This window comes from Bos javanicus, chromosome 22 (genome assembly GCF_032452875.1).
Source record: "Bos javanicus breed banteng chromosome 22, ARS-OSU_banteng_1.0, whole genome shotgun sequence".
Taxonomy (NCBI): Eukaryota; Metazoa; Chordata; class Mammalia; order Artiodactyla; family Bovidae; genus Bos; species Bos javanicus.
In genome coordinates this window covers 47,196,466-47,223,101 of record NC_083889.1, presented here as the reverse complement: position 1 = coordinate 47,223,101, position 26,636 = coordinate 47,196,466, and the positions used below count along the sequence as shown (strand labels likewise).

General features: G+C 46.2%; 2 protein-coding genes across 22 annotated transcripts in view; one reads left to right on the top strand and one right to left on the bottom strand.

Annotated features, from left to right (window-relative positions):
• Window positions 1-26,636, top strand: part of CACNA1D (calcium voltage-gated channel subunit alpha1 D) — a 362,663-nt gene that overhangs the window by 334,518 nt on the left and 1,509 nt on the right. For 13 of the 21 annotated variants that reach the window (XM_061396674.1, XM_061396665.1, XM_061396667.1 and 10 more), the window contains 5 exons: window positions 1,557-1,678; window positions 2,453-2,773; window positions 3,292-9,956; window positions 10,864-11,142; window positions 12,068-15,662. In XM_061396674.1, the coding sequence (XP_061252658.1) occupies window positions 1,557-1,678; window positions 2,453-2,773; window positions 3,292-3,585 (737 nt within the window). In that variant the 3' untranslated portion in view covers window positions 3,586-9,956; window positions 10,864-11,142; window positions 12,068-15,662. Of the gene's footprint in view, window positions 1-1,556; window positions 1,679-2,452; window positions 2,774-3,291; window positions 9,957-10,863; window positions 11,143-12,067; window positions 15,663-26,636 lie in introns of those variants that run through there. The other 8 variants (XM_061396671.1, XM_061396670.1, XM_061396659.1 and 5 more) reach the window with 7 other exon arrangements.
• Window positions 4,440-26,636, bottom strand: part of CHDH (choline dehydrogenase) — a 28,147-nt gene continuing 5,950 nt past the window's right edge. The window contains exons 5-7 of the mRNA XM_061396676.1: window positions 10,950-11,092; window positions 10,391-10,493; window positions 4,440-9,656 (exon numbers count right to left, since the gene is read on the bottom strand). Coding sequence (XP_061252660.1) covers window positions 9,238-9,656; window positions 10,391-10,493; window positions 10,950-11,092 — 665 coding nt within the window. The 3' untranslated portion in view covers window positions 4,440-9,237. The remainder of the gene's footprint in view (window positions 9,657-10,390; window positions 10,494-10,949; window positions 11,093-26,636) is intronic.

Below are 26,636 nucleotides of genomic sequence, written 5' to 3'. Positions count from 1 at the left end.
CCAGAGAGGTCACTGTCTGCATTAGAGCTGGTTGTGCAGAGCAAATAAGATGACAGGCGTAGGTGGATCCCTTTTCAAAACTGAAAGGTGCTTTCTGAATGGTGGTGGTGGTAGTTTTCCTTTCTTCCTCCTGACCCAGGAGGAAGCTAGAGGTGGTGCTAACCTGGGAAGCCTGTCCTTCTCTTAGAACACTTGAGTTTGGCCCCGGGCAGCATGTGGGAGGAAGGCCATCTGGAGCAGATGGCAGGTGTCCATGTTCCCCAGAAGCAGGTAGACCAGGAGGCCCAGCAGGCTGCCTGGTGTACAGTGGGCCTGCAAGACAGGTTGGTTGTCTGTAGGGCCTCCCGCCCAGTTGAGCAGTGGCTGGCATGGGCTATCTCTGGTTTTCATGAGCTTTTGGAGCTGAACCTCCACCAAGAGGGCTCTGCTGCTTCACGTGCCTCTCAGGATGCCCGCAGGGGCTCCCCAGGCTGGTCCCTGCAGTTTGCCAGTGTAAGAGTCAGGGGTGTGTGGAGTTGTGCTAGGGTAGGATAAATGCCCTGTGAGCTGAGAAAGCAGAGTTCAAGAAAGGAATGTCAAGGTGACTCAATGCTGCCTTGCAGGCCACCGGTAAGGAGAGGTGTCCCGGGGAGCCCTCTGGCCTGTGCACAGGGCCCAGAATTTAGACTGATCGCCTGGGCCTGGCACCCTGGGGGGCCTCGAGCCTGGATCACCTTGTCATCGCTCAGCCTGTCTAGAAGCCTCTGTTTGGAGTGGCTGTTAACAGGACATGCATAGGTGCTCAGGCATGTCTGACTCTGTGCGACCCAATGGACTATAGCCCACCAGGCTCCTCTGTCCATGGGATTTCCCAGGCAAGAATACTGGAGTGGGTTCACGTTTCCTTCTCCAGGGGATCTTCCTGACCCAGGGATCGAACCCGTGTCTCCTGTCTCCTGCATCGGCAGGCAGATTCTTTACCACTGCGCCACCGGGGAAGCCTGTTTGTGGTCTGTTAAGGACAACTAGCCACATTCTTTACAGTTCAAGGTGTCCTTTCCTGTGTCTTCTGTCTTCCTGGCTCGGGAAGCTGGGTCTTTGCCCCACAAGGGGATCTGCCTGTTAATCTGGTTGAGCTGTTCGGGCAGGTAGCAGACAGAAGGGTGACCACAGCCTGGGAGCAGCCACAGGACACTCCAGCCCCAGGGATGCTCAGGAAGAGAACAGGCAGTCGGCAGGCATCTGTGGGTTCTCCAGTGCGGTCATGTACTTGACCTGAGACGCTGTGTCCCTACCGCATGCAGGGCCAGGGGCCTCGAGTCAGAGCATGGCTCTCTGGCTCCTCCTGAGAGAACAGATGTTTCGGGGCCGAGACATTAAGTCTCTTTTTGGAAACACCCCTCAGTCGGGCTGCTTTCTCTTCCTGAAGTTCTGAGACAACCCCCCACCCCCGCCACCATGCCGAGTGCTCTTCTCTGGGTGCCTGGCTTGCTTCCTCCTGGGCCCCTGCTGCTGGACGCCCAGAGTCCAGGGCCTGACAGCTGGTTCCACAGTCACACGTGTGCTTCACGTCTCAGCCCCCCGCAGGTCTTCCTTCAACTTCGAGTGCCTGCGCCGGCAGAGCAGCCAGGAGGAGGTCCCGCCGTCGCCTGCCTTCCCGCCCCGCACGGCCCTGCCTCTGCACCTGATGCAGCAGCAGGTGAGCGGCCCCCGGGCAGCTCCAGGGGCGCAACCCCAGTGTCCTGAGCACGTAAACACTAGCTGCCGCTTCAGAGTTTCTCTTCAGGTCTTTCTGCCAACCTTGTCCCTTTTCACCATTTTTACATTAATTGCTGTGTCCTACTCTGTCGTGGATGGAGGACAAACCCTGGGAAGGCCCCAGGCATCACATACCACACACTAAGTAGGCATGGAGGTCCCTGTAGGCTTGTGTGTGCATCCCTTGGATGGTCCCGGCTTCTGACTTGGCCACAGACCTGGCCTCACTGTCCCCTGTGCCCCTTGCAGAGGAGGATGCAGGGCAGGCCTGCCGTGGACCGCTGTAGGTGGAAGAAGCAGGCTTGTACCCGGCGGTGCTTCTGAGCAGAGTGCCGGCTGCAGACGAGTTGCCTGAGAGAACCAACCCATTTCTCTGAGCGCTGGGCGCCGTCAGCTTGCCCTAAAGGCACTTCCCTATTCAAACCCAGAGTCATCCAGGTGGCATGTTTGTACTCCACGACTTGTGTCGTCTTCATGCTTCTAAGCAATTTCACGAGCAACTGATTCCCACCTGGGGATCAGGAGATATAGATTGGGGGCAAAAGCAAACACAGTCTGTTAGGCAGCCAAGTTTTTATAGCCAGTTCACTGAATTACTCAGAGCGCTGTATCCTTATGAAGCCCCTATAAACCAGGGCCTTGAGCCTGGCCTGTTCTGAGGGCACCCGAGGCCAGGACCCCTGAGGACCTCACCCCGCTTCCTCTGTCTCCTCAGATCATGGCAGTCGCCGGCCTAGATTCCAGTAAAGCCCAGAAGTACTCGCCAAGCCACTCCACCCGGTCGTGGGCCACGCCCCCGGCCACGCCGTCGTATCGGGACTGGACGCCGTGCTATACCCCGCTGATCCAGGTTGAGCGGCCAGAGGCCCCAGACCAGGTCAACGGCAGCCTCCCGTCCCTGCACCGCAGCTCGTGGTACACGGACGAGCCCAGCGTCTCCTATCGGACGTTCACACCAGCCAGCCTGACCGTCCCCAGCAGCTTCCACAACAAGAACAGCGACAAGCAGAGGAGCGCGGACAGCCTGGTGGAGGCAGTGAGTGTGGCCGCTAAGTCTGCACGGGAGGGACGGTGGCACTGGGGAGGTGGTCCTGAGGGCGGGGGGGCTCCGGAGCCAGGATGCCTCTTCTGAACGTGCACAACCGCCCACTTCTTGGCAGCAAGGATGGAACTTAAAGCACAAGTATAAAAACATCACGCCAGCCACCAGGGACTGGCATGCTGTAGTCCATGGGGTCGCAAGAGTCGGACACGACTTAGCTACTAAACCGTAGAAACAGCACCCCTGCTGGCCACACCTAGGATTGTGTATGTTAGTCCCACAAATACGACTTGTTTATTCTGCGACATTTGTCGGCTGTGGGTTTCAGTCTTGTTGGGCCACGTGCAGTGTTTGAGCTCCTTTAGATTCCCATTTACCTCCAGGCTTAGTTACCCTGGATGCGGTCTTGCCGATGGGACTGGCTGGGTCCCAAAAGCATATCATGCAGTCAGTGCATGAGGTGGTCTTTCTGTCATTCTGCATCCATGCCACTGACCCTCTTCTCTATACAGGTTCTGATATCCGAAGGCTTAGGACGGTACGCGAGGGACCCAAAGTTCGTGTCGGCGACAAAACACGAAATCGCCGATGCCTGTGACTTAACCATCGACGAGATGGAGAGTGCGGCCAGCAACCTGCTGAACGGGAACGTGCATCCCCGGGCCAATGGAGACGTGGGCCCCGTTTCCCACCGGCAAGACTACGAGCTCCAGGACTTTGGGCCTGGCTACAGCGACGAGGAGCCGGACCCCGGGAGGGACGAGGAGGACCTGGCAGACGAGATGATTTGCATCACCACCCTGTAGCCCCTGCAGGGGGCCGCTGACAGGCTCTGGCCTCAAGGTGGGGCGCCCGAGGGCCAGGGGAAAAGTGCCTCGTAGTTAGGAAAATTTAGGCACTAGCGCGGAGTCCCTATTCGCAGTTAGAATTTTGTAACAAGTGATGTCATGCCTCAAGGAAGCCATAAACCTGGCAGGGGACAGCCGTGCCCCAGCTGTGTGGGCGAGGGCGGGTCCAGCCCTCCTGGAGAGGACCAGCGAGGAGGGTCAGACGAGCCCTGCTGGCTTGTCTGGAGCGTTCGCCTGCCGCCCGCAGGCATGGGGTGGGAAAGGTTTAAAGGTGATGACGATCACCACACCTGTGTCATTACCTCAGCCATCGGTCTAGCATATCAGACGTTCACTGGGCCCAGCATATCCATTTTTAAACCCTTCCCCACCCCAAAAACACACTGCTTCCTGATTCCTGTTCAGCTGTTCTGAAATACAGTGTGTACGTCAGGACCAGCCTACCAGCCGTCATCCTGGGAGGGGAAGCAGGACCCTGTAAGCAGGGTTTTCTGTGACGTGATGCCAGTTTACAGGCAGGAGAGCGTCGCTCCGACAGTCGGATTTCTGACTGTCAGGCTAAGGGCAACTGTAAACTGGAATAATACTGCACTCGCAACCAGGTAAACTTAGATACGCTAGTTTGTTTAAAAATTATAGATTTACTGTACATGACTTGTAATATACTATAATTTGTATTTGTAAAGAGATGGTCTATATTTTGTAATTATTGTACCGTATTTGAAATGCAGCAATATCCATGGGTCCTAATAACTGTAGTTCCCCACTGAAATCTAGAAACTATTAGTATTTTTACTTGGGCTATACAGAAGTATAATAGAAGAAACAGAGCCAATTCTCATTTATTCAGTGAAAAGTCTTTTGGGGGTACAATCTTTAGTTCAGAAGAACTTGACACTACAGAGATTTTTCTAAGATATTTTGAGTCACTATAAATCTATCTTTACACAAGAGATTCCAGAGGACTATTTGCAGTCTTTTCTTTGGGCAGGGGTTCTGTGATTTGATATTGTAACTTTTGATCCACCATGGGTTGCAACTGTCTTTTGTTCTCCTTTAATAACCCCTCCGATGAGTTCACTGCAGAGGAGGTCGAGCTGGTTACTCGGACCCTGTGGCGTTCACTCACAGTCCTGGTTTTCTCAGCTGCCCCACAGGACATTCTGGCATTTCTGGTGCAGAAATAATGGCAGTGGTGAATGAGTCTCTCTGCTGCTGTCCCCCTGGGACTGGTAAGGCTGCGCGTCTGAGGAAACAGAAGAGTGCTGGAGGCTGGGGGACCGAGGAGGCAGAGGAGGCTCTTACAGGACTAGATGGCGGGGTCTGTACAAATCGCATTGCTGCCTTTTTACAGAACAGTGCTGTGCTGTGTGTCCTCTTGGAGGGCTTTTATATGCAACTGAATGAGGGCTGAAGTTTTCACTAGAATGCACTCTCACTCCAATTCTACTTCTCAATGAAAACCCACTTTGGGATCATCAGACCCATCAAGGCTTCCTTTTCTGTTCACAGAATTACACCAACTTTGTTGAGTTACCGTGGCAGGGATTCCCTGCGGTCAAAAAGACTAGTAGCAGTTTTTGGTTCAAAATTTTTAAAGAATACATGACCTGTTAATGTTAGTTTTTTTTTTTTTTTTTGTAAATAACACTTTGTTATGAAGACCTTACAAACCTCTTCTTAAAGACATTCTTACTCCAGATCCAGGCAAAAACTTCAAGGTTTGTAAATGACTATTTCCTGACATAAATTCTTTTTTATTAAAATGCAAAATGATCTTCAGAATAAAGCTGTGTAAGAATTTTATTGTATTTGGGAGCTCTCCTTGCACAGAGCTGGTGCTTGCCAGTGACAGCCTCCAGAGGAACAGGTACTCTGTGAGGGCACTGCTGTAATGATGTAGATTTTCTCTTATTCTCGTGGCTCCTTTGGTGCCAGTGGTAACTTAATTCCAGTTGCAGACAGCACCATTCTCCTAAAGGGCTAACCCACGGTCACCGTCATTTTGGACTCCATCTCTCCACTAAGTGTCGGTCTTAGCGTGTGGCTTCCCACTGTTAGTCCAAAACTGTCCCGCCAGGACCGAGTTTCCTGGCATAGTCGGTGATCTTTGCTAGTCAGCACTCAACGTGCCATTTTTACAGACTGCACCACTCCTAATATCTGTCTGCATTACACCTGGTTCAACTGCTCGTCTGACATTAAATTTTTCTGTTAAGAAAAATTTGAAGTTGCAGAACATGGTTTCTTTTCTTCCAGGAAACTTTAAATGTCTCTCCTTTTTAATTCCCCTCCCATCCCCTAAAAAAGTAGTCATCTTGGGGCTGTCCCCAGGAATAGTACGTGAAGTCTCCTTCATTATGTGTTGTCCATAACGTCCCAAAACGGAAACGGCAAGCACAAACCTCGTTAACTGCGGCCTCTGTGATTTCCATCCAGACAGCTGGGCCACACAGCACCTTCCAGCCTGATTCTGAAATATTTCAGAATCAACTGGTGGCTGGGATGGGCAGCTTGTGAAGGCCCTAGAAGCTTCTTGGTGCACAGAATGGGTTTAACATGTCTGACGGACTGCTTTATGTCTGATGCCACGCTTGTGAGAGAAACCAGAGCAGTTTATTTTGTGCTATTTATGCTTCACAGCCCTAAGTGTCTTTGCCCATTGCCTGCTTTCCTGCAAAGGTTTTTATTGTTACGATGGTGGTCAGTTTGTTCTGAAAGCTGTTAGTTTCACACAGAGTTCCAAGCTCCTTTATTAGCCTCTCCTGACTCAGAAACAAGACTCCAGCTACGCCTTCATTTGTGGAAAAAGCTTTTATTTCTCCAAAATAATATTCCTTCTCTACTGGGGACCCAAGAGAGTAGGCAAGAAAGAGAGGCAGGCCTGAGGCCCTTGCTTCCAAGCAGAGAACTGGAGTGAGCATGGCTGTGAGGGTGCCCCGTGGGGGTGGAGGCAGGAGAGGCCACGGGAGGCTGCCTGGATCTCAAGACAGGGCCAGCAGAGAAAGGTGTGTGTGTGTTTTTTCTGGTTTCTAAGAGAAGGGTGCCTAGGTATTTGATCTGATGATAAGTTGTTCAGCGGAACTATGACATGCCCTTTGGGTGGAGGAACATGGTTTGACTAAGGAGACTCTATTTGAATTTATGGAAAAGACTCCTGCAGCCTGCACAAGGGCTGTGTTTCTAGGTGCCAGAGTCCCACCTCTGGGACCCACCCTTTTCTGGTCACCTGCAGGCGGGCCGCTGCTCTAGCTGGGTTTCTGGCTCTTACTCCACCAGGAGGAATCCTGTGCTGATGGAGAGGTTCACACATGGGCTTCTTCAGTGGGGTCCGTGTTCCGCAGAGCCTGCCCATAGGCACGCACACCGCTTCCGTTAGGCTTTGTCAACCGTTCTGGGAAATGTACGTTCTCCTGTTCGGGGGGGCACTGCAGGCTTTCTGCTAAGGGGCTTAACAGGTGTCTTCGCAGTTCCTTTAGAGGCTGAGTGCCCTCCATGCCCTTCGGGCCTGCCTGACTGGCTCACCCTCCCCGATTGCGGTCGGCACTTCCCTCCCCTCTCTGGCCTCCTCAGCCAACAGCCCCCTTTCTTTCTGCAGGCGATGGTTCCTTCGTGGCGCTGGACCCTTCAGACAGCTGGTGGTTAGGACACGGGCCACTGCTCCACTCTGCCCGGCCAGCCAGCACTTAGGGCTCGAGGGGGCAGCTGCCTCAGAGAGAATATTCTATCTGAGGTCTGGACCCCAATAGCAGTTTCCTGTTGGGTGTCGGCTGTATGACACTCACGCTTTTCTCCTGTGAAACGCACCTGTGTGTGCGGCAGTATTGTGTGATGGTACGCCATGAGCGGGAGAGGGGCCTCGGTGCCCCACAGTACGGGCCCCCCCCCCCGACACACGCAGTTTTGCTCACCTACACACGCACACCAGCCTATCAGCTGCTGTGTCAGAGGCTGAAGGCACCAGAGAATGCAGGTCTGAATGACCACGTCTCCTGCCATGCCCCCCCGAGGAGGTAAGTTCAGTCACCAGCTGGGAGGTGTCACTCTGTGGCCCTCAGAGTGGGGGGTCAGGACCCCCCTCCTGCAGCCCTTCACCCCTGCCAGCGGCTCCAGACCCAGAGGAGTCCTGTGGGCTGGTGGGGGCCTCTCTAGGAGACAGACGTCTCTTGACAGACACAGAATTTTCTCTCTTGACCCTCTGCTGGAACAGAAAATAAAGACACAGGTAAGATCAAATAAGATTTTACTCAAACATTTTTAAAGGCAGGCCGGTGTGATGGCTTTCTTGTTTCTACCTTTCTAGAAATCTTTCTCAACCGTGGGGCCTCCAAGGCACTTCAACCCCCTCTGATCTGGGTTAAAGCCTGGCATGTTCCATCTTCCTTCCCTCTGATTCTGGGTCCAGTGGGGCAGGTTTCCAAACGGGAGTTCCTTTCCTTCTTGCCAGACAGGGGCTTCTGGATACAGTCAGAAAAATCAATCCAAAACGCATCCACATGTTCTTTACCTTGTAATGACAGTCTGGATAATGGATCTCAGTTCAAAAGTAAGTTATGGGGTTGCCTTATTGAATTAGAATAAGTTTAAAGATCAGAGATCTGTTTTAAATGTTACTTTGTTTTTCCCCCAAGCTCAAATCTTCGCCAATTCATTTGTCTTTAAATCAATTGCGTTTTTTTTCAGGACGAGGATCATAGCTCTACTTGACTGCTTTATCCGTCAGCCTGGCTCCCGCCTGGTCTGTTGCTGGGGACATCTAGAGAATGAGAATTAGCCAGCCGTGGCCACTGCTCAGTCCCCATCTCCCCGGGCTTTGCGCAGAGCAGGCTGGGGTACAGGTCTGCTCTGGGTTTCTAGGTTTCCTGGCAACAGGAAGATCTTTAAAAATGCTAAATCCTAAAACCCATGGTAGTAAAGAGGCCCTGCAGACTCCTGAGTCCTGAAGTAAGGTCCAGAATTCCGGCCTCAGGCTGATGGTGTTAGTAAGAACAAAAGCATCATAGAGGTGGGCTACAAGGCCCCTTGGAGGGACCCAGCTGAACACCAGTTCCTGTCTCCCTCTGGGGGTGAAGTCAGGAAGCAGCAGAGAAAGAAGCCTGTTTCTTTCAGCAGGCAGCTTTCCCTCTGCCCAGGCATGTTGGAGGCTCGTCACACATCCCAGCTGAGCTCCACGCTCCCTCACTCCAGGCCTCCGGTGCAGTTTTCAGCCGGATGGGGAGAATGCCCTGGGCTCTGTGCAAGCTCCCTGTTCCTGGACTGGCTTGCCTCCAGACAGAGCCTGGGAAGGACCCACCGACCCAGACCCTGGAAGGCGGCAGGACCCTGGACTGGAGAGCGCTGTGGAGCGCGTGACAAGGACCTGCCAGGAGCTGCCCGTTCTGCACCAGCCTCCCCTCCCCGTTGCTATCCTGCCCAGAGGCAGGGAGAAGGGGCCCCAGAAGGCCTGAGAGGACATGCTGGTAAGAAAGAAGCCAGTTCACTAACCAGTACTGGTCCCCTTTCTTAGGGGATTATCCAAGTCTCGGCCACTGGATGATAACATTCTAGACAGGTTCAGGAAAGTCCATGTGGAGCAAGGGCTGTGCTGGGCCTTCGCGGGCAGGGCCGACCTCAGCGCTGGGTGGCCAGGGTCCTGGGCTTGTAGACCGGGACATCCTCATCCCAGAGCGCCGGCCGCCCCTGGATGATGTCGGCTGCCTTCTCTGCGATCATGATGGTGGGGGCGTTCAGGTTGCCACTGACCACACTGGGCATGATGGAGGCATCGACCACCCTGAGGTTTTCCACGCCGAGCACCCTGGTCTGTGGATCCACCACTGCCGTGGGGTCAGAGGGCTGGCCCATCTTGCAAGTGCACGAGGGGTGGTAGGCGCTGTCTGCCTTCGCCCGCACGAAGGCGTCTATCTCCGCATCTGACTGGATGTGGCTTCCCGGCTGGAGCTCCTTTCCTCGGAATGGTGCCAGGGCTTTCTGTGCAAAAATCTCTCGGGTCAGCCTCACACAGAGACGGAAGTCTTTAATGTCAGTTTCTGTTGACGAGAAGAAACAGGTGAGACATTTCCTCTTACCATGCTGGCCCTGCTGGAAGATTCTCCACTTGGAGAGACTCAAGAAGCTGCCCAAGGGGACACAGTTCAAGGACGTGGAGGTCCGAGCCCCCAGGCTGCCTGTCCCCTACCCAGCGGCAGTGACAGCATAACCTAGCAGAGTCCCACGAAGCCCAGACAGCATCCTAGACGGACACAGCCTGGCCCAGAGGACCTTCATTTAAATCAGGGATTTGAATTTTCTCATCTGCAAAATGGAGATAAGCCTGCACGCCCTGCCCTGTGAGTATCCTTGGGCCAAACCTGCCTGGTGGGGGCGGCATTCTGGCTGTGCGTATACAGAGAGGTCCAGAAATGTAATTTGCTTTTAGAAGATGCTCCCAGGAACAGTAGGAAAAATGCTCTGTGAGCTGTCTATACACAGCCAGAGCTCTGTGTATCTCTTGGTAGGCTGTTCTGAAAGCTGCAAATCTGTGTCGAGTGCCATCCTGGGGCCACTGGTGTGGGGACTCAGGGCATTGCAGTGCAGCACGCGCAGGTTTACAGCCCAGGATGAGGGGTGGATGGGGGACAGAATGTGACTGTGGCTCAAAACGTGGGCTCCAGGGCTAACGTTCCGGGGCAAATACGAACCCCACAAAGGCACTCATTCACTCAGTCTTTCAGTGACCCAACAAGCTCAGGTCTGGGCAAAGCAAAAGTGGCTGGGGCATTACCTGTTGACAGGTAGTTGGGCTGGATCACAGGGTGGTCGTGGGGGTTGGCACTTCTCAGTTTGAGCCAGCCCACGCTCGTGCCCCGCATGGTCCCCACATGCACCTGGAAGAGCCCAGAGGAAGCAGTGACCCCGGTCACCCCCAGCGTAGTCATTTAGAGATGCCCTGGTTTCCTGTGGGGCGGGACTGGACATCCAGAGTCAACTGAGAGCAGATGCATTTTGGCATCTACTGTGCATCGTAACCTCTCCCCCGCCCCCCTCCCCAAATCAAGGCACCAAGCCACCTCAGTCGATGGCTCTTGCTTCCTGGCTTTATACCTGATTGTTCGAAATGTTCAGGGTTGGCATTCCCTGGGCAGAGCTGGCCTCTCTGTCCATTTCTAGTACTCAGCACCCAGAGCTGGTGGCCCAGGCTGGGTGCAACCTGTCTCACTCTACCTCTGACTCCCCACCCCGCTTCTCTCCCCTCAGACACTGAGCAGCTGGAGGGCAGGACACAGACTTCAGGGCCCCCCTACCCCGAAGGCCTTGCTGTGATGGGGAGACCGCCTGCCCACCTGGTAAGCCTCCTGCTGCGGGGGGACCCGCCCATGGTCGATCACCTGGGACGGCAGGAAGTGGAACTGGATGTCCGGATGGGGGACCCCAGGCTGGCTCCGGATGAAGCCCCCCGTTTCCAGATGGGCTGTGGCTCCATACCCTGAGGATCAGAAGATGATGATGAGGCAGAGAGCAGTCCTGGCATGGCAGGTGGGTCTGACTCCTCTCTGTGGGTAGTTCCTCCTCCTCTTCTGGGCCTGTGTTCCAGTACTGGACCCACGTCCTCAACTTTCCTCTGTCCCCAGGTGGGCCCACCCAGCACCATGGCTTTCAGTATCAGCTCCATGCCAAGAGGCTTCAGCTTTGCCCCCCTCCCACTCCACCACTGCCAACGCGACTGTGGGACTTGAGGTCACACGGGCGTCCCAAACCTACCCCAGCCCCGACCCCCGACTACACTACACTGCTGTCACTGCAAGTCAGAAAACACTCTTCGCCATCACCCCCTACCACGTCTGTTAGAAAGTCTCCATCTTCAGCTCCAAGATCAACTTCAGCCCACCTTCTTGGCACTACCACCCACACCCCAACCTCCATCTAAGCCCACATCACCTAAGTGGTGGTGGCTGGTGCCCAGCCTCTCTGTGCCTCCTGCAGCCCGCCCATCACACACAGACCGCGATCAAGGTCAAGTCCCTCCTCCATCCAGTCTCCCACCGTTGCAGGAAGGGCGAACCCCTTCTGAGGCCCAATAGTAGGCTCTTATCTAACTCTTGGAAGTGAATCGTCAGAGGAGACACACATTCTGACACAGCAAAAGACTTTGTTGGGAAGGACCACACCCCCCAACCCCGGTTGGAGAGCAGCAGGGTGAGGGAACCCAGGAGAACTGCTCTGCCACGTGGTTCGCAGTCTCAGGTTTTCTGGGAATAGGGTTAGTTTCGGGGTCGTCTCTGGCCAGTCATTTTGCTTGGCCCATAGTCTGACTCTGGGTCCCTCCTGGTGGCATCTGCATCTCTCAGCCAAGATGTTGAAGGATTGAAGGATTCACTCAACCAGAGTGAAGGATTCTGGGAGGCTGGTCTTCTCCTCCTGCTTTTGGCCCCTCTCCTGAATCCTCCTGGTTATTTTTCAGTGGCAGCACCGTGTTCCTTCTTGACATCTCCTGTTGTGAGACAGCTGAGGAAGTGGTCATCATGTGCCTGGCCAAGGCAGGTGGTTTCGGTCTCAGGCCCTAGAAGGGGTCCTCCTTCCTTCAACAACTGACTGGTAGGGTCTCTCTTTTGCTACGACTGACCTCCTGACCATTAGGGATCAGCCTGCCTGCTGATGGACCGGACCCAGTAGCCAGCACTGGGACCCTTTAAATGTCCCTGGCCTCCTCCTGATGTGCACGACTGGCCAGAGCTTCCTGACCAGGTAAGGAACGAGCGACTTCACTGGCCTGTTTTCCCTTCCCTTTCCTCCTATCCTACCCTTCTCTTCTGGTCCTGGATGCAGGAGTCTAGTGGAAGAGCCTAAGTTATCTGAGGACTGGAGCCTGATCACCTCCTGTGGGCAGGGACCTTGCGGTATCTGGTATCTGGTTTCTGGCAAGGCTGAGTTCCCATCCTCCCTCCCTCTAAGCCCAGGGGGAAAGTCCTGTCACACCTGGGTGTCTGCAGGTGGCAGGAGACGTCTAAGGCCACCCCTTAGTTCCTGTTGGTCAGAACTCAAATCGGAAGTTCTGCATCTCTGTAGAAGGTTTTCTGAGAACCTTCAATCTTATATTTAAGGGAATGTCTGATTAGGACAGCCGTGCCTGTTTTATGTTCTGTGTTGTGATCTGTGAGGCCGTTCTGCCTTCTGAAATAGGAAATTCTGGTTCTGTTCCATTGCAGGGCGCTCTTGGGAGAATTTGTCTTGACTGAAAAGGTTTTAGCTATGAGCCTGTGATTAAGAGAAGGATATTTTATTATAACACTGTGTGGCCAGAATATTCTTTAGATTCCAGAGAAAACCTGTTTAGGTGAAACTCTTGAAAATTCCAAAACTGGTTCTTTTTGTATATACAGTTAGAAAAGGCAAGCTTGATACAGTGTCCTTTAGAATTCTGACCCTGAGGTCAGTTCCTTCTAGGAGAACTTGGTTTTCTCACCCTGTGCCTTAACAGATCCTGAGGGCCCGGGTCCTATTTTATCTAGATCATCTCTATTTCCTGAGATAGATGGGGGTGGGTGGGGAACCTTTCTAAACTATACTTACTCCAACTATTACTCATAAATTAGTGAGGTTTATAATACCCAATTCATGATTAAGTTTAGAAAATGAACCTGCGAGATCTCTGGTTGTATATATATATAATCTCCTTACCTTTGGATGGTATTATCAAAATTAATTCATCGACGAGCTCTACTTAAGAAAATTCAGCACTTATATAAATTTTCAAAACTACAGAAAGGAATTGGCAAGAATTAATTTCAGGTTCATGTGAACTGGGAAATAGTATTAAATTAATATCTGGTTTTAAACTTTGTTAATTTAAATAGATATGACTTTAGAGTCATCAAGTTATATGACTTGTATTAAACCAAGGTATGGAGAAGGAAATGGCACCACTCCAGTATTCTTGTGTGGAGAATCCCAGGGACAGAGGAGCCTGGTGGGCTGCCGTCTACGGGATCGCACAGAGTCAGACACGACTGAAGCGACTTAGCAGCGAACCAAGGTGTAACTAAAGGTATTAAGATCTTATTATATCTATTACAAATTTGTCAGCAAGGAAAGTAACGTGGCATAATGAAATTTTATAAGTGAGTTAAATGAATGCAAGATAAGAGCTTTTGGATGAATGTCTTAGGAATAATTATATTGTAGGAATGTCTACTTAAGGATAATTCTGTCTAGATATTTGAAAATTTGCTTGAAATATAGAGTTGTTCTAAATTAAGTGATGGACATTTATTGAATAGCTAAGTCATTCCCAAATAAGACACTGAAACATCATTAACTGTAATAAACGGAGAAACTAAAGGTATTTAGGATGATTAATGAATATGTTTGGTGTCATCCTGACATGTTCTCTGTAAGAAAGCAAATGTTTTTAGGAATTATCACTAGCACTTATGTTCACTGAGCTACAGAATCCTAATGCAAAAGATAATTCATAATTGCTTACCTCTTAGTTTTCACTAGAAATTAAGGTTTTTAAAGAGTTCACTCTAATTTAAATGTGTAATTAAAGCTAATAGAAATAATAAAAGAAGCATTTCAGTATACAGTAGGAAAAGAGGATATGTATTGTCAGTGAAGAAGGTATGAGGAATAGAATTGCATTTTATTAAAAGAAAAGAAAGTGACTCTTACAGCTGGTTGTTCTCAATGAAGAAGAAAATGGAGGACAGGCTCATATGGATACAGAAAATAATGGAGAGCTTGTGGATCATCAGGATTGGCTAGGTTTAAAGTAAAGTTAATTTTGTTGTTAAAAGTAGGTTGGTACAAGACTGGTTTTCTCTATTAAGAGGACAGTTTCCTTGGAATGCTGCTTTTGATAACAGATTGTGTGAGTTTTTGTGCCCTTGCATGCTAAGTTGCTTCAGTCATGTCCGACTCTCTGCGACTCCATGGACTGTAGCCTACCAGGCTCCTCTGTCCATGGGATGCTCCAGGAAAGAATACTGGAGTGGGTTGCCATTCCCTCCTCCATGGGGATCTTTCCAGGGATCAAACCTGTATCTCATACGTGTCCTGCCTTGGCAGGCGAGTTCTTTACCACTAGCACTGCCTGGTAAGGGATCTGTATTTGCTTTTTTCCCCCTTGAATTTATTTTTAAAGTTTTAGTTGTAGGATAATTGCTTTACAATGCCTTGCTGGTTTCTGCTGCACAACAAAGTGAATCAGCTGTCTGTGTGCATACAGCCCCTCCCCGCCATGCTCCAGGCCATCACAGAGCTCTGAGCGAACCATGCTACAGCTGCCCCCCGCCAGCCACTGCGCACACGGCCGTGGGGCTGTGTCAGTGCTGCTCTCAGGTGCCCCATCCCCTGCTCCACACACTGTATTTGCTTTTGAGATCTCTTGTAACTTTGGGTAAGGAGTAAGTATTATCTTACAGTGCTGTATGATCTTATTTGACCAAGTGTTTTAAAGTCTGAAACATTACTAGATTTTAATATGTGTTTTCCAAAAAAAAACTTTCCCCTCAAACTAATTATGACTTACAGCAGTTTGCTAAATTATACCTTTGTAAGCAGAACTGAAACACTTCTTTCTCTGTACCTAATTTGCTCTAGAGATTGGAAACTCTTAGGTTCCCAGCAGCTTTATCAGATAAATTAGGAAGGCCACCTCCTAACTGGTGCAGGCATCTCAAGGTATTTTACGGACCTCAAAAAGGGAGGAATTCACCTAAATCTGTGACAAGGCCATGGTGTGGCTTTCCTGGCCTAGGGAGGCTATCTTAATCAATTAATCAGACTTAATTTTAAATCAAGATATCTTGATTTGGCTAGATGTGATAAAAATGAGGCTAATTTTAGAGAGAAAGAGAGACTTCTGTGGATACCAAATTCTAATGTTATTTATTGAGGTCTGTGTTCACTAAGACTCACTTCTCAGATAGTTCCTTGCTGTTATGTTAATTGCTGCAAAGTTTAATTATTAAAAGGAAACACTGTTTCTTTCTAAAGCTTAATTTTTGGGATGAAGATTGGACACTCCGTGATCTGCAACAGAAAGTTAACACCAAGTACGGTCATTTAAACTTAAAGGCTCCCTTACGTTGGGGACAGTGACACCATACTAGGGTTGGCCAACCTAGTGGGCTGGGTGCCTTGTGGACAATGCCAATATATAATTTCCCCAAAAGGTAAGGGCTGGTATAGAACAGACAGACAAAGTCAGATGAACTGGGATGGGCTGGGCTGCAACTAATGGAGGTTCTTAAATTTTCACTTACGACCTTACTAACACTGCTAGCTATATTGTTTATGTTGCCTGTTTTACAAGATTGTTTTCTTGCATTACCAAACGTGTGACTGAGCCTCTGATAAGGTGATGATACATAGTTCCATATGAGATCAGTGATGGTAATACTATAACTCCAGATATGGAAAGAAGCATATTAGCATCATCCCTCCTAGCTTTAATCGGACTCGAGAGTATTTTACCACAAATTACCTCCCTCATTCAACTAAAATTTTCTACACTAGTATCAAAAAAGGCCTAACAGAACTATATTTTTTCTCACTCCTCACTACCCTCACCATAGCATATCTGTATTTAGTCACTGCAAGTCACCTCTACAATAAATGCGACACCAATAAGCAATAGCCAACCAGTAACAATTAAAATCAAGAACCATAACTACACAACACTGCAATTCCCACAGCCTCCTCACTAAAAACTCCAGAATCACCTCTGTCATCACTCAACCCCTAGTCTGTTAAATTTAAATACAGTCTCTACTTTCTCACCTTTTAAAACATAAAATGCCACTGAAAACTCTTATCATCAACCCTGAAAGAAATATACCTAAAACAGTCTCTAATATTAGAGACTCAAACCACAGGATACTGTTCAGTAGCTGTCATATAACCAAACACAACCAACATCCCCCCAAATAAAAAAAAAATACTGTTAAATCCAAAAATGAGCCACCAAAATTCAACATAATCCCATAACCCCCACCCACAATCATCCCAAGTCCACCATAAATAGGTGAAGGTTTTGAAGAAAACCCCACAAAACAAATTACAAAAATAGAACTTAAATATAATATATGTTATCATTATTCTCACATGGACTCAAACCATGGCCAAAAATAGAACTTAAATATATGTTATCATTATTCTCACATGGACTCAAACCATGGCCAATGACATGAAAAATCATCATTGTTATTCAACTATACGAACACCAATCACCATCATCTGAAAACCACACCCATTAATACAAATTATTAACAATGCATTTATTGCTCTTCCAGCCCATCAAACCCATCATGAGGAGATTTCAGTTCCTACTGGGCATTTGTTCAGCATTACACATGTTAACAGGCTTATTTCTAGCAATACATTACACATTAAACACAATAACCACTTTCTCATCATTAATACTTAGCTAGTTAATGTTAGTTGGAGAATGCAATGGCAACCCACTCCAGTGTTCTTGCCTGGAGAATCCCAGGGACTGGGAGCCTGGTGGGCTGCCGTCTATGGGGTCGCACAGAGTTGGACATGACTGAAGCGACTTAGCAGCAGCAGCAGCAGTAGTTAATGTTACCCAGCCAAGAACATCGATTACAGGTGAGTTATCTTATATCTACATGGAAATGGAGCCTCCATATTTTTATGTGCCTGTTTCTTCCTGTAGGATCGGGGTTCTATTATGGATCCTAGACTTTTTTAGAAACTGCACTTCGTTAGAATCACCTATTTACAGTCATAGCCACAGCATTTATAGGCTACGTCTTAACCTTGAGAACAAAGTCGTTCTGAGGGGCAATAGTTATTACTAACCTCCTCGCAGCAATTCCATATATCAGCATAAGTCTCAGTGAAAGCATCTGAACTGGCTTTTCAGTAGATTAAGCGACTCTTAGACAATTCCTCACATTCCGTTTTATTCTCCCATTCATTACTGCAGCACTCACAGCTGTCCACTTACTATTCCTTGACGACACAGGATCTAAAAATCCCACAGGAATCTCATCTGACACAAAATCCCCCTTCATCCCTACTATACAATAAAAGACATCTTAAGTGCCTTATTAGGAGTCCTAATGCTACTAATGTTGGTGCCTGACTTCCTAGGAGACCCTGATAACTGCACAGCCTCTCAAGCCAGAGGGGCACTTAGTATCTGCACCACAGCCCTGCTGTCACTCCCCAGTAAACTAGCAGCCGTATGGGCCCTAAGCCTGTCAGTCTCAGTTCCCGCACTCTTCTCAGTGCTCCCTGCATCTAAGGAACAAAGCGTAACATTTCAACCTCTCGGCCAAAGCCTATTTTTGAGTACTAGCAGCAGACCTCTTAACACTAACATGAATTCGAGAACAACCCATAGACACCCCTTCATTACTGTCAGACAACTAGCATCTATTTTATATTTCTTTTTAATTCTAGTACTAACACCAACAACTAACATCACTGAAAAATAATTTCCTAAAATGAGTAGTCTTTGCAGTGTATCTATTATCCTGGTCTTGTAACCCAGCAAAGGAGAATAACACATCTCTCTAGGAAGAAGTTCCAGCTCCACCATCAGCACCCAAAGCTGAAATTCTACCTACAGTATGCCCTGACATTTCGTTATGGGACATTACGACATTATTAAGTACCTGTGAGTATTAAAATCACCTCTTTTTCGCATAAACTATGTACTGTGCATATATGCACTGACATGAAGATGTACATACATAATATATATGTGTGTTATAACATTCATTATTTACCCCATGTTTATAAGCATGTACATTATCTTATTGACAGCACGTAGCACATATTACTAGTCATATGTAGCACATTAAATCAAATCAATTTTAGTCAACACGAACATCATATCCAATAGACTGCAAACTTAATCAGCAAGCTGTGTGAGACCACCAGTCTGCTTGGCGGCTGTCCCTCTTCTCTCTGCAGGCCCATGACTTGTGGGCGTTTCTGCTAATGAACTTTATCAGACATCTCACCTCACTTCAGGGCCGTCTCACCTAAAACTGCCCACCTCTTTCCACTTAAATAAGACATCTTGATGGACTAACCAGCGCATGCTCACACATAACTGTGATTTCAATTTTTTAAGGGATGCTGTGACTCAGTTGTGGCCTTAACACAGTCAAATAAATTGTAGCTGGATTTTAATTGAATATTATTTATCAAAAGGTGTCATTCAGTCAACGAGTTCAGGACATAAGGAAATTAGACACACACTCCACATGTACATGCAGTGAACAAGTACATGGCCTGTTAACAACCCCCCTTAACCACCCCCATGCTAAAGCCCATGCTCTAAGTAACCCTGCCAAAACAAGGCAAAAACATATAAATACATAGAATTAGCTGTCTACTCAACAAACATGAGTAACTTAATGCTCAAAGTTAGATAGGCCTAGAAAATAAACCCCAATCATACCAATAAACTACGTAGATGTTTGCCATCTATATAGACAGACATTTCCCTAGATCTATTGACCATTGTCATGAAAATTGTATCAACAAATCCAACAGAAACCACATAAAACAACTATATGTATGTTATTTCACTATGTAAAAACAGCTTGTTAATGTAGCTTAAAATCTAAAGCAAGGCATTGAAAATGCCCAGATGAATTTGCCAACTCCATGAACACATAGGTTTGCTTCCAGACTTTCTCTTAACTTTTAATAAAATTATACATGCAAGCATCTGTGCCCCAGTAAGAATCTAAATCACCAAGATTAAAGGGAGCAGGCATTAAGCACAATATTAGTAGCACATAACTTAGACTTGCTTAACCACACCCCCACAGGAAACAGCAATGATAAAGAGTAAGCCATAAACGAAAGTACAACTAAGTTATATTAAGTAGGGTTGGTAAATTCCATGCCGGCCACTTCAGTCATATAGTTACCTCAAATTAACAGTGATATAAAATAAAGTTAAATTTTAACTAAGCCATAAAAAGTCATAACTAAAATAAAAACAGACTATAAAGGTGACTTTAGTATTTCCTGACTACACAATGGGACTAGATACTCTATGCTTAGTTCTAAACTCGAATAATTACAAGATGAAATTATTCACTAGAGTACTACTAGCAACAGCTTAAAACTCAGAGGACTTGCTGGTCCTCTAGAGGAGCCTGTTCTATAAATGATAAACCTCAGCAACCCTTGCTAATTAAGCCTATATACTACCCTCTTCAGCAAACCCTAAAAAGGAATAAAATTAAGCCTAATTATCGTACATAAAAATGTTAGAACAAGATGTAACCTACGGGGTGGGAAGATATGAGCTACATTTTCTATTTCTCCATTACACAAAAAAGTTTTTATGAAAAGTTAAAAACCAAAGAATTTAGTAGTAAATTAAGAAGAGAATACTTAACTGAATAAGGCCATGAAGCATGAACATACCGCCCATCACTCTCCCTAAGTGTTGTAAGAACTTCCTATAAGCTGTTAGCAAATACTGATAACAAGAGAGGAGACAAGTCATAACAAGGGAAGCTTACTGGAAAGTGTGCTTAGATAAATCAAAGCATAGCTCAAACAAAGCACCTAGTTTATACCTAGGAGATTTCATAATTTATTACTACGTTGAACTAAATCTAGCCCAACACCCCTTCTCCATATCTACTAATATAAGGAGACTAAATGTTGAAGGAATGTTTTATTTCAAGTATGGGGGATAGAAATTTAAAATATCCTCTAGTGCTATAGAGAAAGCACCATAAGGGAAGGATGAAAGAAGCTTTACAGGAACAAAAAGTGAAGTTTACCCTTTGTACCTTTGCGTAATGATTTAACTAGCAAACATTTAACAAAGAGAAGTTAAATATCCTGAAACCAGAGGAGCTACTTATTAACAGTTTATTAGAAACAAACTCATCTATGTAGCAACATCGAGAGGAGATTTGTAAGTAGAGGTGACAAGCCTAACAAGCTTACTGATAGCTGGTTGTCTAGGAAAAGAATCTCAGTTCAACTGTAAAAATTACCAAAAAAAAAAAAATAGAAATGTTAATGTATTTTTAAACGTTAATCTAAAAAGGTACAGCTTTTTAGAAATGGATACAGTAAAGACAACACCACAGTTGGCTTAAAATCAGCTACCAATTAAGAAAGCATTCAAGCTCAATAACAACTTTACCTTAATATTAATGCCAGTAACAAGCAAATCAACTCCTAGATTCATACTGGACTAATCTATTGGCCAACAGAGGTAATAATATGAGTAACAAGAAGTATTTTTCCTTGCATACGTTTACATCAGTAACTAATAAAATACAATAATTAACAGTATATAAATATAACTCAACATTAAATTATTCATGGTATGTGTGTGTTAGTCACTTAGTCGTGTCCGACTCTTTCCGACCCCATGGACTGGGGCCTGCAAGGCTCTTCTATCCATGGGATTCTCTGGGTGAGAATACTGCAGTGGATTCCCATTCCCTTTTCCAGGGGATCTTCCCAACCCAGGGATCAAACCCGGGTCTCCCACATTGCAGGCAGACCCTTTACCATCTGAGCCACTGATTTGGGCTAAATTATTTACTAACACACTGTTAATCTACAGGCATGCACTCAAGGAAAGGTTTTTAAAAAGTCAAAGGAACTCAGCAAACACAAACTCCGCCTGTTTAGCAAAAACATCACCTCTAGCCTAACTAGTATTAGAGGCACTGCCTGCCCAGTGACAGCTGTTAAACACCACAGTTTCCTGGCCATGCAAAGGTAGTATAATCATTGTTTTCTACATAAGAACTTGAATGAACGGCCACTTGGGGGTTTTACTGTCTCTTAGTGAAACTGACCTTCCCATGAGGAGGCAGGAATAACAGAATAAGATCCTGTGGAGCTTAATTAATTAACCCCCCAAACCTAATTAAACCACCAAGGGATAACAAAATTTTATATGGGTTGATAATTTTGATTAGAGTCACCTCAGAAAACAAAAAAAATCTTCTGAGCAATGACAGTCTAGACTTACCAGTCAAAACATTATCACTTACTGATTAAAAAAATTGATCAATGGAACATGTTACCCTAGGGATAACAGGACTCTAGCACAGTCCTGTTCTAGAGTTCATACCAACATCAGGGTTTACAACCTTGATACTGGCTCAGGACACTCCAAAGGTGTAAGGGCTATAAAAGGTAAAAAGTCCTAAGTGATCTGAGTTCAGGAGTAATCCAGGTTGGTATCTATCCTGTATATATTTATTCAAGTATGAAAGCACAGAGAAATAAAGGCCCACTTTAAAAAGCACCTTAAAACCAATTAATGTATAATCCTAATTTAATTAATACATAAAAAATACTACCTGAAACCAGGGTTTGTTAAGGTGACAGGGCTTAATTGCATAAAATTTAAACTTTTATAAGTTCAAATCCTCTAATAAAATGTTTATAATTAGTATCTTAATACTTATTATCCTCATTCCTCTACCTGTAACATTCCTAACATTAAATGGATGAAAATTTTTAGGTTATATGTAACTTCAAAAAGGGCCAAATATTGTAGGACCAGGTGGCCTATTACAGGCCTCTGCTGGTGCAAATTATTTACTAAAGAACCGCAACAACCAGCTACATCCTGAATTTCCACATTTAACACTGCACCAATCCTAGTCCTAACCATAAGAATTCCCCAACCCATACCTTACCCCCTTATTAGTATGTATCTAGCAGTATTATTTATGTTTGCAATTAACAATACCAAGCCTAGCTGTATGCTGTATGCTCCATTTTATGATCTGATGGGGTTCCAACTCTAAACATGCATTAATCGGAGATGCCCTATGAGTGGTAGCACAATTTCATAAGAAATAACACTAGCAATTATTCTTGTATCAGTCCTCTTAAGACATGAGTCTTTTTACCCTCTCTCAACTTTCATCACCACACAAAAGTATCTACGAAAAAATTTCCCATCATGACTCTTAATTGTAATATGATTTCTTTCTACTCTTATAGAAACTAATCAAGCCTCATTTGACTTAATAGAAAATCTGAACTTCTTTCAGGCTTCAATGTAGAATATGCAGCAGGCCCATTTGCCACATTTTTCTTAGCAAAATACACCAACATTCAGTTCAGTTCAGTCACTCAGTCGTGTCTGACTCTTTGCGACCCCATGAATCGCAGCACGCCAGACTTCCCTGTCCATCACCAACTCCCGGAGTTCACCCACACTCACGTCCATCGAGTCAGTGATGCCATCCAGCCACCTCATCCTCTGTCGTCCCCTTCTCCTCCTGCCTTCAATCTTTCCCAGCATCAGAGTCTTTTCCAATGAGTCAACTCTTCGCATGAGGTATCATCAACAATATGAAATATTTTCTCAACAATCCTATTTCTGGGATTGTTCCATAACCCCCACTTATCAGAATTGTACACAACCAACTTTATTACCAAAACACTTTATTACTAACAGTTGCTTTCCTATGAATTCAAGCATCCTGCCCTCGATTCCAATATGATCAACTAATCCATTTACTCTGGAAAAACCTCCTACTGTCAACGCTAGCCCTATGCGCAGGATACGTCTCAGTACCTATTATAATAACATCAAGCATCACAAACGTAAGATGTATGTCTGAAAAGTATACAGTATATGTATGATAGAGTACATAATGAAGGTTTAAACCATCTTATTTCTAGAATCATAGGAATTGAACTTACCCTTAAAAATTGAAAATTCTGTGTTACCACATTACACTATATTCTATAGTAAGGTGAGCTACCAGGCCCACCCATACCCTGAAAATGTTGGTTTATATCCTTCCTGTACTAATAAAATCCCATCATCTTTATCATTATCCTAACAACCATTATCTCAGGAAGCATAGCTGTAATAACCAGCTCCCACTGACTACTTACCTGAATTGACTTTGAAGTAAATATACTAGCCATTATTCCCACTATAATTAAAAAAACAAAGCCACGAGCTATAGAAGCATCCACTAAATGTTTTCTAACCCAAGTCACTACTACATCAATATTTCTTACAATAGCCATTATCACTAACCTGTTTTACTGTGATTAGTGAACTGTTATAAGAATCTTCACTCCAACAGTGAAAACAACAGCTCTAACCATAAAACTAGGACTATCTCTTGGGGAGTTTGGGATTGACATGTACACTCTGCTATATTTAAAATGGCTAACCTACAACAAGAACCTACTGTGTAGCACCTGGGACTCTGCTCAGTGTTACGGGGCAGCCTGGATGGGAGAGGAGTTTGGGGGAGAGTGGATGCCTGTGTGTGTGTGGCTGAGTCCTTGTGCTGTTCACCCGAAAGTGTCACAGCATTGTTAATTGGCTGTGGCTGTACTCCAACAGAAAAGGGAAAGTTTATTTTTTTTTAAAGAGGGATGTATATTAGTGAAAAAAGCACTGCTGAACCATTTCACACAGGTTAGAACGGCTGTCATCAAAAAGACAAGCGGTAAGTAGTGGTGAGGGTGCACAGCAAAGGGAACCTTCTCGCACTGCTGACAAGACTGTTAACTGATACGGCCACTATGGAAAACAGTACGGAGCTTCCTCAGTTACAAAGAGAACTTCCGTATGTATGACCCAGCAACCCCACTTCTGGGTCTGCATCTGAAAAAGATGACAGTGGGATCTCAGAGGGGTACTGCACACCTGTGTTCACTGCCGCACCACTCACAGGAGGCCAGGAAAGAAACCACGGAAATGCCCATTGGTGGAGTGATGGAGAGAAACTGCGGTGCGTACATACCCAATGAGGTGGCACTCCGTCACGAGAAAGGGTCCTGCCACTTGTGACAGTGTGGATGCATCTTGGGGGCACTGTCATAAGCGACAGAAATCAGAGAAAGACAAGTACTGTGTATCACACCTGTATGGCATCTAAGAAAGCTACTCACAGAAACAGTAGAATGGTGGTTGCCAGCAGCTACAGGGTGAGAGACTTTGAGGAGATGCTGGTCAAAGACTACAAACTTGCAGTTTAAGATGAGTACGTTCTGGGGGTGTAACATACGGCGGGGTGACTACAGGTGACAACGCTGTCACTAACAGTTACTAACAGAGTACACCTTAAGTGCTCTCAGTGCATGCACACGCACACACACAAGCACACGCAAAAGGTAATTCGGTGACGTGTCAACTAACCTCATGGTGATAAGCATTTTCTAGTGTATATGTATATCGCTCTCAATGCACGCGCACACACACAAGCACACACAAAAGGTAATTCGGTGACGTGTTAACTAACCTCATGGTGATAAGCATTTTCTAGTGTATATGTATATCATGTCATACACCTTAAACTTAGACCTTATGTGTCGGTTACCTATAAAGAAAGCTGCAAATAGGGAAACAAAAACTAAGACTATCTCCATTCCACCTCTTGAGTACCTGAAGTTGCATAAGGAGTCTCAGAAACACCAGGCTTAATTTTATTAGCATGACAAAAACTTGCATCTTGTCAGTATTACTCCAAACCTCACCATGTATCAGCCCTAACCCAGTACTATCCATGTCTATACTATGTATTGTAATTGGAGGATGAGGCGGACTAAACCAAACCCAACTATGAAGACTTACAGCTTACTCATCAATTGCTCACGTAGGGTAAGACCCATTATACTGCATAACCCAACTATAACAATCCTAAACCTATACTTTATAATGACACTTACTATATTCATACTATTCATTTACAGCTCAGTCACCACCACACTATCACACACATAAAATACCCATTATTACAACCTCCATTCTCATCACACCGTTATCAATAAGTCTTCCACATTATCAGGATTTATGCCAAAATGAATAATCATTCAAGAAATAACAAGAAAACAACAGTATTATTTTACCCATACTAACAGCTGTCGCAGTTATTCAACCTGTGCTCCTACACACAACTCACATATTCTGAAGCACTAACTATATTTCCCTCCAGAAATAATATAAAAATAAAATGACAACTTGATTTTATAAAACAACTGTCCTACCAACAGTAATCATATTATCCACAATAATCTTACCTCTTACACCAATCCCTTCAGTAATGGACTAGGAATTGAAGTTATACAAGCCAAGAGCCTTCAAAGCCCCTAAGCAAGTATAATTTACTTAATTCCTGCTCAATGAAGACTGCAGGACTCTCTCCTGCATCAGTTGAATGCAAACCAAACACTTTAATTCAGCTAAATCCTCACTGGATTGGTGGGATTACATTTCCCACAAAACTTTCAGTTAACAAGTAAATAGCCTAGTCAACTGGCTGCAGTCCACTTCTCCCCATTTCTCCTGCTGCCAGGAAAGGAAAAAAAGGGGCGCGGGCAGGAGAAGCCCCGACAGAATTGAAGCTGTACTCTTTGAATCTGCAATTCGGTAAGCAAAACTGACCACAGGGCTAGGCAAAAAGAGGACTCCAGCCCATCTTTAGATATACAGTCTAATGCTTACTTAGCCATTTTATCTTGTATTCATAAACCACTGACTATTCTTAATTGGCCATAAAAATACTGGTAAGTTATACTTACTGTTTGGTGCTTGGGACTTGTTAATTTGTGCTGAATTAGTCCAACCTGGAACACTGCTTGGAGAGGATCAGATTTACAATGCAGTTTTAACAGCGCAGACATTTGTAATAATTTTCTTTATAGTTACGTGTATTGTAATTGGAGGCTTTGGGAACTGACTAGTGCCACTAACCATCGGGGCACCCGACACAGCCATTCCCTGTGTAGATAACATAAGCTTCCGATTACTTCCACCCTCCTTCCGACTTCTGCTTGCATCATCATCAATAATTGAAGCCAATGCTGGTACAGGCTCAACTGTACATCCACCCTTAGCCTGAAACGGCTCACACTGGAGCTTCAGTAGACCTACCATCTTGTCCCTACATCTAGTGGGTATTTCCTCAATTTTGCTATGCTAAGTCACTTCAGTCGTGTCTGACTCTGTGTGACCCCATAGATGGCAGCCCACCAGGCCCCTCCCCGTCCCTGGGACTCTCCAGGCAAGAACA